This window comes from Polypterus senegalus, chromosome 4 (genome assembly GCF_016835505.1).
Source record: "Polypterus senegalus isolate Bchr_013 chromosome 4, ASM1683550v1, whole genome shotgun sequence".
NCBI classification, from domain to species: Eukaryota; Metazoa; Chordata; class Cladistia; order Polypteriformes; family Polypteridae; genus Polypterus; species Polypterus senegalus.
Genome location: NC_053157.1, coordinates 253,952,411 through 253,965,793, shown reverse-complemented (window position 1 = coordinate 253,965,793; position 13,383 = coordinate 253,952,411). Strand labels below are relative to the sequence as shown.

The following is a 13,383-nucleotide window of genomic DNA, read 5'->3' as shown; positions in this document are numbered from 1 at the left end:
GGGTCTTTCAATGACAAATAAAATCTGACCTTCAGTTCAGTTGTACACAGCAGCCATTGAGTCTGTTCTCAGCTCAGCCATAACAGTGTGGTTTGGATCCGTGACTAAACAGGTCAGGCTGGGGGGCAGGCACTGGTACAGCGTGTCAGCGCACCCACCACAAGATGAAACAGCTCAGGATCCTGGTTGGTATCCCCCAGGCAGACATGCGGTCCAGTCCCAGGTTGCTGACTGACGCTTACGAGCAAAGCCCACACAAACAGCCCAGTCTGTAATCGTGTGTTCCTCGCTCTTATACAAAATGTGGGAGTCCCCCTCCGACAACGTCTTACACAGACGGCTTACACAGTCGGATCTGCTGTCACCAACGTAACCACATCTAGCGAGTCCTCATCAAAATCACCTTCTAGAAACAACTGTAAATAAATATCGAAGGAAAGAACCAGTGACTCTAGTAGGTGGAGTGGTGGCTCTGAGGCTACGGACCTGCACTGGCAATCAGAAGGTTGCTGGTTCAAATCCTGTAAATGCCAAAAGGGACTCTACTCTGTTGGGCCCTTAACCTGCCATTGCTGAGTGCTTTGAGCAGTGAGAAAAGTGCTATAAAAATGCAAAGAATTATTAACTCTAGCGACATAAAACAGAATTAATACAAAGATCACACTCAGCAAGCTCAATAATGCGGCACCTTAGATAGAAAGAAATATCAGACAGTTTTATTATTCAAAATTATAAAAAGACACCACAGACATATTGAAATAAACCATCATTATAGAGAAAGACAGCGCTGTCCTGTTAAATATGAAAAAAGAGTAAAGAGCGCCATATTACCAGGAAAGTGCAAACCGACTCTAATAAAATGCGGGGTACAAAATCTGTACAGTTTCGTCTGTACTTTCATTTCATTTTGCTCAAGGCAACAACAGATGAACTACATTCATGTGAATTTACCCTTGGGATTAATAAAGTATCTATCTATCTATCTATCTATCTATCTATCTATCTATCTATCTATCTATTATATAGTGCCTTTCATCTATCTATCTATCTATCTATCTATCTATCTATCTATCTATCTATCTATCTATCTATCTATCTATCTATCTATCTATCTATCTATTATATAGTGCCTTTCATCTATCTATCTATCTATCTATCTATCTATCTATCTATCTATCTATCTATCTATCTATCTATCTATTATATAGTGCCTTTCATCTATCTATCTATCTATCTATCTATCTATCTATCTATCTATCTATCTATTATATAGTGCCTTTCATCTATCTATCTATCTATCTATCTATCTATCTATCTATCTATCTATCTATCTATCTATCTATCTATCTATCTATCTATTATATAGTGCCTTTCATCTATCTATCTATCTATCTATCTATCTATCTATCTATCTATCTTCAGGACACATCAAAGCATATCCTCTTCCCAGTTGTACCTCACTTTTAAAACAGCCATTCCAACAAAGAAAGGAAGACATGCTGGTGCCTAAGGCTATCGATTAGTTTATAACCAGGGTGTCTGGGACAACAACTAGCTAAATTATTTTACAGCCTGGGAAAGGAAGACTTGGCGACACCTCAGGCAATATCAAAAAAACGGACAGTGAATTAATTCAGATTGACAGCAAGCCAATCAGAATATCTAACAATCATATCTTGCAAAACCCCCCGGTAGAATTTTATAATAAATATGCCTCATCCGAAGTGTGACATAGGAGGGAGGAAGAAAAGGGATGAAGACTTCAGGAGAAGAGAAGAGAGCGACATCAGCGTGTGGCCGTTTCCATCTGAACATCAGAAAAGCATCACATCCACAGCTACGAGTCTCGATCACAAGACACCTGCAGCATTCATCCTTGTCATCTTTACTTTTTCGTAAGCTTTTTCTAAAGACTATATATATATCCAGACTTTCCTCTCAGTATCATTTTCTAGTATTCTTTGTTCCAGTGGTATTATTATTATTCCTGTAATAAATATCATGCTGCTTTTAACGTTCTATGCTTTGTCTTCATGTCTAGAGTGATTGAAATAATAAGGTAGATTTCTTAGTAGCACCTGGTGCAGCCGGAGATTTGCCATTACCTCTGTGCTGCAAGGTTTATTAAGGCTGAGGGTGAGAGCTCCACTCAACAGTAGGGAACAGGACATAAGGAAGGTATTCTTGGCTGATATATGGCCTATAGTCAAGAGTGATGAGCCTTTGTATGTTTAAATGTATTCTTGTAGACCAAAAGTAATATTTATGTCTGAGATATTGTATGTTGTTCATGCCAATAAGTAAGTAAGTCTCTTGAAGTGCTGAGTGACAGGCTGTTATTCCTATAGCATGTGTGTGGTTTAAAGTGCTGGAGGTTAGTCAGCATGTGTGTGTCATTGATGGGGCACTGTTGACTTTCTGTGTGTCTGCATATGTCTATGTATGTGTGTGTTAATCTTAAAGTGCAACCACAGACCAACCCGATAACGAACTTGATGAGTACACTTAACTTTGAAGAAAACAGGTAAAGGGTAAGTACAGGGAAATACTACGATAATACAGACACCAAGTGCGCAGGTGGCCTCTTTTGACAGTTTCTCTTCCCAGTTCCAGCCTCATCATATTTATAATACTTGAAGATAACTCAATGTTCATCTGCCATTCACAACCTTCACCAAATGGCATAGGCCTGCTCCACGTGTATGTGCCATTTGCTAGACGATCAGGCCTTAAGAATTATTTTCCTTCAAAACTCAATGTCTATTGTAACAACCTGTGGGGTGAGACAGACGGAGAAAGGAGTGATTCCCTTCACCCCGCTCACTGATGAGTGTCCCTGTTCGGCATCTTTGATGTCACTTTCATCGCACCACTCAGAAGGTGACACATGCTCCCAGATGCTTTGTCCCTTTGTCCACCTACACAGAGGGTCAGAGTGGAAACCGTATGCCATTCTGTCTCCCAGCTTCGTGGGCCGACCCAAGGGCCGGGGTTTAAATCTAAACCATGCGACTATCCACACATGTGGGAGATGGGAGATGTGATTGAAGTGCTCACTGTGTGCTGTGTCTGTGCCCCCTTAATGATGCTATGGGAGCTGCTTTTTATGGTTGTCCCCTCAGATAGGCCTTGGCCACTTGTGAAGCAAATCCCTGGCGTCTCTACACTACTAATTTAAAACCAGACAGGTTTAACAGAACATTCTTAAAGCCCACTCAAGGTCCAATGGCTTTAGTCAATTTTAGTAGCATCCTCAGTCCATCAGAGGGTGCAGTGCCACACACCCAAACGGGTCCAAGTTATCATCCCCTGCCATCCTGTGCGATCAGGCTCATACATTCTCCGTTAGACCACATTTAGAATTCCTATAAGAACTCTTCTTGTTATACTGTAGATTTTGTTTTTATTAATCATTAAACTCCACTCACCTGTTTTTGTTCTCTTTCAGTCTCCAGCTCGACCATTTCATGATTTTTATGTCCAGTCACCACACACATCATGCAGATGTACGTCTCATCAGTTTTACAGAATATCTCCAGACTTTTGTGATGTTTTCCACAGAGCTTCTCCTTCAGATTTCTATCAGGATCAACCAGCTTGTGATCCTTCCAGGCCGCTACTTCATAGTGAGGCTGCAGGTGAGTCTGACAGAAAGAGGCCATGCAGGTCAGACAGGACTTCAACGCTCTGAACTTCTTCTCAGTACAGAAGTCACACTCCACGGCTCCAGGGCCGGCATAATTTTGAAATGAAAGCGGACGAGAAATGAGTCCTGCCTTCTTTAGTTTCTTAATGACTTCATTCAGCACGGTGTTTATGTGCAGTGCAGGCCTCGTGGTGAAGGCCTCTCTGCACTGAGGACAGCTGCTCACTTGGCTCTGATCCCAGTAGTCCGTGAGGCACTTCAGACAGAAACTGTGACCACAATGCAGTGACACGGGGTCAGTCAGGGTGTCCAGACACACCGAGCAGGTGATCTCGTCACGTAATCCACACAGCTGGGCTTCAGCCATTGTCAGTCTGAGGAGAGGAAGACAAACAAGGAAGTGATGAGTGAAGAAGTGGAACTGAAGGAAGATGTTTACTTGGTGAGGAGGAGGAGTTTTCAAGTGAAACCTGAGAGCTCACAGAGAGGAGGAGGCAAATGTAATGAACAGTTCATTAAAGACGGAGGCCCAGGCAGTGAAGATCACAATGTGATGAGGCAGCTTAGAAGACTCAGACCTCAATACACACTTTTAAATATAATTAAAATAAAACCAGTATGAACAGATTTGTATGGTTACCTCCTCATCAGACAGAAGCTCTAAACTTAAACTTTCTTTTTATATTCTCCTTATATATCTACTCCTTATTACACAAATTCTCAGTCCTTCAATTTGTCCTCTCTTCCAGGTTATCACAGTTGTCACTTGTGGCATGTAGGGACAGTAATGGCACCCCAGACACCAGTACACACACACACACACACACACAATCCCAGGTTCAAATCCAGTGCTTTTATTCAATAGCAAAGGGTACCTTTGACAGGATGACCTGCTTTTCTAGGATGCTCTCTCAACGGCTCCGACACAAGACAATACAGCAAGTAATGTCTTCCCTTCTTCTCCTATTCCTTCCATTCTCCTCCACTCCTCCCAGTCAAATGTGGCCTGTCGTCTCTCCCGGCTCTGACTCCCTGGGTCAAGTAGGGGACTCTCTTTTAACGCCTGACCCAGGAGTACTTCTGGTGCTCAATCAATTGGACGTTGACCACAAAATTCTCCCCCAGTTTTGCCATAAATAGGTTTGCATAGTGAGGTGTGAGCTGACAGCCCATTGCAGTCCCCATTTGTTGCAAGTCTTGTCCAAATGAGAAGAAGTTGTGGGTCAGAGTGAATTTTATCATTTGTATAACTGACTCTGTGAGGGGCCTTTTGGAAGACATCAGTGGAAATCAGTGGTGTCCTGGATGGGGTTGGTGGGATTGTGGGCGAGGGGTTGAAGGATGTGCTCCACCCAACCTGAAACATCTTCTGTAAGGGAGTCAGTTCCTGAGATGATCGGCCTTCCTTCTTTGGGGATATTAGGAAGCATCTAGAAGTAACACGTTTTGAGGCTCTCAGGAATGAAACCGTTTACATGCTGCCATTGTTGAAGCAGGCTGGCGCTGGCACCCAAAGAAGGCACTCGGAGTCTCAGGACAGGCAGCAGAATCAGGCTTTATTGTATGGCGCACATACAGACTCACTTAGAATGGGCATTGATTACGGTTCTTATCACACAAGACATTATTCATCCTCATCGTACTCCTAATGTTCCCCTGCTCTAGTCCACCATTATTTCTCAGCTGTCCATCATTTCTGTCTGACAGGGCCCTGACAAGTACTCCCTACTAGCTCGGTGCTTGCTGCCTTTCTTTAAAGCCCAACTTGAGGGTCCGTCCTCCTCTGGCTCTCCTGCACGTCTAACCTTTGGTGATTTCTGCCTCATACAGAATAATAAAAAATATGTAGGCATACAGTAAGTCTTTTTTTAAGTCTTCTCATGTGCTTACAGTACTTTTCGAATATGTCCAGATTACTAATTTCCAGCATACATTTCTCTATAACATCAGGGATCATGTAGACAAGGGGGCTCAGTTGCCTCAAAGGCTTGCATTTTGTAAATGGTTCAGCTAGCCAATGAAAAGTGTTGTTACTCAGTTACCATCAGTCAGATTGGGGACCCCTTTGCTCTGAGTTCCTGCACAGGACTTACCCACCTGTACAGCCAAATGTCATTTGAGCAGAGTGACTGTCCCCAACCCTCTGACATACGTCTCTATTGTTCTCAGTGAGATCTTCGCTGTAGTCTGTAGCATATCGAGTGCTGTTGTACACAGCGCAGTGACTGGACCAACGTCTCTAAATCTCTGCTTACATCTACCAGTCTGCTGCTCTTGGGATCTCACTGGACGGCCAGGCTTCTCCGTATCCACTATCGCCTGGCCGGTAGGGAATCCTTGTGCTTCTTCAGCCACCTCTGTGACATTGTTATGTATGAGACCCCTTGGTGCATGCGTGGGGGAGGAAACAAGGGTACCTCGAGAATCAGAGCTTGGGTGGCCAGCTTTCTGGCTGCCTGGTTTGGCCGTACCAGACTTGAGACACACCATCCGGTTAAAGTCATTGTTTGATGGCGGACTCGCTGAGGGTTTTCGGGAGCTGAGCAGTCCATAGTCCGTATCCCGGTGGTGTGAATGTGAGTTGCCATCTTGGTTTATCCAGTTTGCACTGTGAGTGGCCACATGGCTATCATCAGCAAATAAATGCTCAGGAATTAAGCTGCCCATCTGATACATGGCATGTTTCACACCTCAGTGAATAAGCGATTAGTTCTGTTCTCCTGTTCTCCCCTTGGCCTCTGCATGGGAAAGGTGCTCTATAAATAAAACATTATTATTATTATTATTATTATTATTATTGTCTGGGTCACGCTGAGCATTGTCCAGGGGGTCAATTAGTGTATCTCCATAGAAATGCTCAAACATGCAGTCCCTTGCAAAGACAGGGTGGTGGACTTCAGTCCTTTGTGTCCACTTTCCCCCAATGAAGCCCACTACTTTCTCAGATACGTTCACTTGAGGGAGCAGCACACACTGAGACATGAGGGGCACACAGAAGGTCCAGAGCTGTGAAGAGGTACTTCTAACCTTCTCCATGATGTCATGGTGCCATGATGAGTTGGCTCAGACCCTTTTTCAGGCTGTAGTCAATCTGAGAGAAGACCATAATATCATTGGTTGTGCTCCTTTATTTGCCATGTAGTGTAACAAAACTTAAAATATGTTTAGAGCTGAGCCAGTTATTGTGCTCATCCTAATTAACATGATAATAAAGGTTCAGCTGTCTGATTACTGAGGGATGGTGGTGCCGTCTCTAGCTCTGCTAACTCGCCGTTTCCAGTCCTGGCCTGTCTGGTGTCTACACCTTCTCCTCTCGCCTGTGTGGTTTATTCGGCTTCTCCATTTTCTCCATCCACACACCAGATGCTTGCTCATTAGGCTATGTGGTGACTGGTGGGTGTGGCCAGAAGCATCATATTTGACAGGCACTCTATAGCCCAATCACAGGCAAAATCCTGGAAAATCCTACAGAATCCGGCCCACTATTGGTTTAACCCATTTCAAGCAAGCAAACAAACACTCCCATAAGGGAATACAAACCTTTCTAAAAAACAACTGCCATTAATTTGAATAGCAGAGATATATGAGAGATCTGTGTGGAAGAAAATACAGACACATCTCCACTGGAATGCCTCGATTTAAGCAATAAAACACAGGCAAGAGAAAGCGTCAATCATTATTCTTTATCTAAATCTCACAAGAGGCATCAAGTGCATGTCAGGTTATATAGTGCCTTGATGTCTGGAGTACAAGTCACAGGAGGTTCGAGAGTCCACCTTATAAGAAGGATTTAGGAGTCATAGTGGACTCTAAGCTAATGACTTCTCGACAGTGTTCAGAAGCCATTAAGAAGGCTAACAGAATTTTAGGTTATATTGCGCCTTGATGTGTGGAGTACAAGTCACAGAAGGTTCTGCTCAGGCTTTATAACACACTGGTGAGGCCTCATCTGGAGTCCTGGGTGCAGTTTGGGTCTCCATAAAGACATAGCAGCACAAGAGGTGGTCCAGAGAAGAGCGACTGAGCTGATTCAGGGCTACAGGGGATGAGTTATGAGGAACGATTAAAAGAGCTGAGCCTTTACAGTTTAAGCAAAAGAAGATTAAGAGGTGACCTGATTGAAGTGTTTAAAATTATGAAGGGAATTAGTACAGTGGATCGAGACTTGTATTTTAAAATGAGTTCATCAAGAACACGGGGACTCAGTTGGAAACTTGAGAAAATAGATTATCACATAAACATTAGGAAGTTTATCTTCACACAAAGAACGATAGACACTTGGAATAAGCGACCACGTAGTGTGGTAGACAGTAAGACGTTAGGAACTTTCAAAACTCGACTTGATGTTTTTTAGAAGAATTAAGTGGATAGGACTGGTGAGCTTTGTTGGGCTGAATGGCCTGTTCTCACCTTGAGTGTTCTGATGTTCTAATATCTTATTAGCAACATGTTACAAAGAAAAAAGTGTCCTCTGCGCTCTATTTATATAATTCAATGATGAGCTCACTACTCAGAAATAAAGGGATTCATGACATAATCAGAAAACGTTTAACCTGATTGGTTGCAGATGTTGCTAACAGGACTGGCAAATGTTAATACCTTAAATGGCCACAATTTGATTGATAGTCCTGTTTGCTTAGGATGTACGTGACTTTTTAAATGTATTATTTTTATTCTTATTTTAGGAGACGTGTGAGTTCCCCTACAGGTTTGAGGATTAAGACAATGAGCTAATTCTTTATGATCCAGCTGGGCACAAAAACATAATAAGCGAAAATATAGAAAAATGATTATACCATAAAATATAACATTTTCTCTTAAGGGGTTATATAAAATATTTAAAAATGTATTTTATCATCCATCTATTATCCATCCCGCTATATCCTAACTACAGGATCAAGGGGGTCTGCTGGAGCCAATCCCAGCCAACACAGGGTGCAAGGCAGGAAGCAAACAATAATAATAAAATAACAATAATAATAAAATAACAGCATCAGCTTAAAAGCATAACTCAGGTGCACACTGGACCAGGATTCAAATTCAACTCACACTCAAAGACAAGTAAGGCAAATGATGGACGGACAGAAAAGCAACATGGACAAGGAGTCGTTCAGAAAATGAAAATCCTGCAAGTCCATTTCCAATTGCGTACTGTGTGTGACATAATGGAGACACATGACCTGCCTGGAAGTCAACTAATTTGACATTTTGGTTCAAGTTTTGCTCAGTCCACAAGACACTATGCGACTACCTTCTACACGTAAGTCACTATATAACAACTGCTAACATCTTAAATATTTAACAGGAAAGCACCAGGAAAAAAGAAACCAGCAGTGCTAGAGGAGTTCAGAGACTGAGAGGTCTAAGCTGTGAGGGGATCAAAGGAGACAAACCTTTTCAGCTTAAGCTTTCATTGTAGGCATAATTACAAAGTTCTTCATGATAGGAAAAGGAATAAAAGATCGAATTGCAAGAAATGAAAGAACGAGTCAGGGTTTGACTAAAAAAAGCTGAAAATATGGTGAACTCCACTTGCTGGATCAGAGGAGGCATAGTAAGCACTGCTGCCTCACTGGACAAGAGCCCTGGTCTCAAATCTCCATCCATACTCTGTTTGTATGGCTCACTTGTTCTGGTAATGTCTGTGCTTTCTACTGGGACTTTGTAAAGTCCCACATCACACAACATGAGTGCTCAGTTAATTGTGGAGTCCAATGTGATCCTCTGTGTGCAAGTGTGTGAGTGGGTCCTACTGCAGACTGGGTCTTGTCTTGTCTTGTATTGTCCACAAACTTGAAATGGAAAGTGGATGGACAGATCGGTCAGACTGCCCTCCCCCTCTGGTGGCCACTCCACATATCACACAAAGGATGAAAATAAAACATCTAAGCAGGAGACATTAAATGTAATCTGGAACACCCAATCAGGGCATGAAACCACCAAATGACTGGTGCAGAAGTGACTGAGGACTGAGTCCCACATAACATCCATGGCAAAGCTGAATGGTAAAGGTGTGGAAAGTAGAATGTGTCAGTAAATGATAAGAATAAAACTTCTGAATAGAAAACTCTAATGAATTTATTTGGAAATTAAATCCAGGCCCAAATGTTTAAAGCAATGAGATGGTCACATGAGTTTCACTGCTGTGGCGTGAATGGACTCTTCTGTCACCCACTGCTCCCTCTAGTGGCCACACAATACAGAGTTGAGCTAAAGTAAAACTCAATGCTCCCCTGTTAACAACAGAGTGTAATAGCAGGCTGCAGTACCTATGAGGCCACTCATGTAATACGCCATCAACGTCAGTCATGAAACATCCATCCCATTAGACTATGGTTAACATTAGGGCCACGTTACACTGTGGTTAACTTTAGATTGCTGAGCGCTTTGAGTAGTGAGAAAAACACTATATAAATGCAAAGACATTATTATTATTATTATTATTATTATTATTATTATTATTATTGTTATTATTATTATTATTATTAGGGCCCCGTTACACTGTGGTTAACATTAGGGCCCCATTACACTACAGTTAACATTAGGGTCCCGTTACGCTGTGGTTAATATTAGGGTTGTGGAACAGTTATCTGTCTCAGAGGGTGTTTCGTGACTGACGTATGTCACGGGTATTGCAGGCTGCAGTAAGTCCCTTCTCCCTGTTAATCTGAACCCCTGTCTTGTTGACACAAACACAGTCAGGGCCGTGACTTGACTGACGTTTGTTCAGAACATTTTTAATGTCGCAGGTTAAGTGTCACCTTGTGAATTGTGTTCTGATTTTTGATTGATGTTGTTTTATTGTGTTCAACAGTTCTTTGGTGTCACACACATGTGATGTCAGAATTAGTGATCATACGGTGAGGTCCTGAGTGTTAATGGAACTTAAGAGTGTGGAGATGGTGGCACGTGATGTCACATTCTGCAGGCTCCTTCATGTCTGCTGTCCTATGGATGTACAGTAGATATTGACAAGTCCACTGTGAGGGTCAAACCTCTCATTGTGTATTCAAATCAAACATTTTTTTACTTCCCATGTATCATTCTTTCCTTTTATTTGCATTAGATTTCATCATCCAGAAAGCTGCCCAGACGCTTTATTAATAATTTGACTGAGTCCACATTATCTAGTTTGGTATCATTGTCAGACATAAGCAGCTTCTTCTTCATATTCTTAAAGGCACCACTTATTTATTTTAATTAAAGAAGCAGCAACCCCAGCAGTGACATCTCATGAAGACCACTCCTTCGAAATTTCTCTCCCGTCATTCCTGGTGTTTAAGCCCGATATGTTCTCCACACTTGAACCCCACTTCTTTTTTTTGGTTGCCAGCCTCTCTTTCTGGTAATCAGCTCAATAACCTCATCTGCACCTCTCTGACTGCCCACTTTTGTTTCTTCTCTCTATAATTCCCCCATACTTGTTAATTTCACGGTCTAAACCCATGATGACTGCTGTCTCACACTCCTATTCTCCTTAATAACTTCTTTCATCGCTTGACCCCAACTGGGCTCTAATGAATTTGACTGGCCTGCTTCTTCTAGTTTATCCAATGGAATAACATTTGGCAGACCCCAGCCTTTCTGTGTTTCCTCCACGTGCAGTGATTTCCTGAATATCCGCCCGGAGGTTTTCAAAATGTCAGTTGGTGTTCTCTTCAGTCAGTGTGTCAAGAGGATTCCCTTGATGTGTAATTTCTTAGTTGGACCAGAACTTCTCTGTCATTCCCAGATTGTTGGTCACTGGGCTACTCAGCTCAGTCCATGGAGGGCTACAGGTTTTTGTTTATCTTGACGTCAGATGGACTCCTGTCTCTCTATTATAAAAAAAAAAATCTTGGGGCAGAAGATGAGGGCAACGAGACATGATCTTCTCAGAAGACGCTTTCACATCCCGCAAGACAAGGCAGTGAGACAAAAGGACAGCTACTGTACAGGCTTTAAAATGATGAGGGATTACTGTATTTGGACTTTGCTTCATTGACAACGATTTCACTTGTTGACACTGATGTCATTCTGTCACCATTTTTGTCACTTTTTGTTTTCCTGTTGTTTACCTGATTCTAGGCCGTTGCCAACACGTGACAGGCATGTTCACGTATGATGCACTGAGCACCCAATGTGGTCAAAACTTATTTTTCAAGGACATTGAGGGTGAAAGTTCAGTTTTCTTTATGATATCTCAAATAAAGTCAGCTGTACAAATGTTTGAAATCCAAACGTGAACAAGAAGGTCATTTTCAAACTCATCTACCTTAGACTTCAATTATGGATGATTTTCCTGTTCTAATTTTGCTTTGTGTCAGGTCGATGGCCTTAACAAATCCCCACCACAAGTCACTGAGACGGCAGGAGGAGTCGCCTGAGCAGCAGCGTCTTGTGCCTGATGTGCTGTCTGTAGAAGCGGCGGCTACACCAGCTAAATGACACGAGACTCACAGGATCTTCACCTCTAAACAGAAATAAGGCCGTAAATAAAATAAATAATGCCTTTCTTATTCCACCCACATAAACCACATTAAGAAACGCTCCTGTGTAGCGTATCCTGTGTTTGTTCCTTCCTTTCCTTTTGTAATGCTGAGAAACTTGGGCCGCATCGATTATTGCTTCTCCCTACTGGCAGGTGCCGCTTCTACTCTAAACGGCTAAAAACCCGTGGGGATCGTGCCTTTCAGTCTGTGGCACCAAGGCTATGGAATAGCCTGCCTTGTGGTCTGCGTGGAGTCGAGTCCGTTGATTCTTTTAAAAAACAACTAAAAACATTTCTTTTTAAGCAAGCCTTTAATCAGTGCTGAATAGTTTCAGTTTGTTTATTTATTGTTTTTATTGGTTTTATTTATGTTTTTGTTGAACTGTTTGTATTTATTTTGTATTTGCTGTTCAGTGATCTGTGACCTTTTGTCTGTGAAGGGCGCTATATAGATAAACTACTACTACTACTACTACTCTTATATCACAGCTCCAGATGATTCAAAACTCTCCTGACATGAACCAGCAACAGCCATCTTCACCTTCACCGGCTCCCTGTGCCTTGGAATACAAAATTCTATGATTATCCTACAAAGGTTAATTTAGTATTGAATTTAATACTTTGGTTTATTGTCTTTTATTCTATTTAATGCTTTGGATCTCCTGTATGTATCGGTTTTACTGCAGAAATATTTGTACCCAATGTTACCTCTACCCTGCTGTTTAAATAAGCACCTTGAGTATGGGAAATTTGTTTGAACCATCAATCTGAGGATGGCACACTCAGGTTTTTAGGTGCTTAATGCGGAGTAGCTTAGCGACTTACCTGAACGTTTCCGTGGTGAATGGAGACTTCTTCAGGGCTACCGACATGGGCAAAGACCTCCAGCACAAAATTTTTTGAATTTGCAAGTCTAAAGGGAATTGCCTCAGGATACCATCTAACATAGTCTACAAATAGTAAAATATATTTGTGACCCTGTGCAGAGGGTCCTAGGGGGTCCTACAATGTCGACTCCTATTCGCTCAAGTGGGATGTCAATAAGTGGGTGGGCACGAGAGGAGCACAGTCCCACCTAGGAATCTTCCACAGTTGACACTCCGGACTAGAAGTGCAAAAGCAACCGACTACCCGATTTATGCCCAGCTAATAAAATTGGAACTGAATCCGCTCAAGGGTCTTCTCAGTACCCAGATGGGCACCTAGGAGGTGGGTGTGAGCTACACTGCAAACCTGCTGCCGGAAGGCTTGTAGGACTAGCAACAGC

At 42.3% G+C, this 13,383-nt stretch overlaps 1 protein-coding gene across 1 annotated transcript in view; it reads right to left on the bottom strand.

Moving 5' to 3' along the window:
- Positions 1-4,072, bottom strand: part of LOC120528502 (tripartite motif-containing protein 16-like) — a 28,809-nt gene extending 24,737 nt beyond the window's left edge. The window contains exon 1 of the mRNA XM_039752678.1: positions 3,429-4,072. Coding sequence (XP_039608612.1) covers positions 3,429-4,013 — 585 coding nt within the window. The 5' untranslated portion in view covers positions 4,014-4,072. The remainder of the gene's footprint in view (positions 1-3,428) is intronic.
- Positions 4,073-13,383: the final 9,311 nt, after the last annotated feature.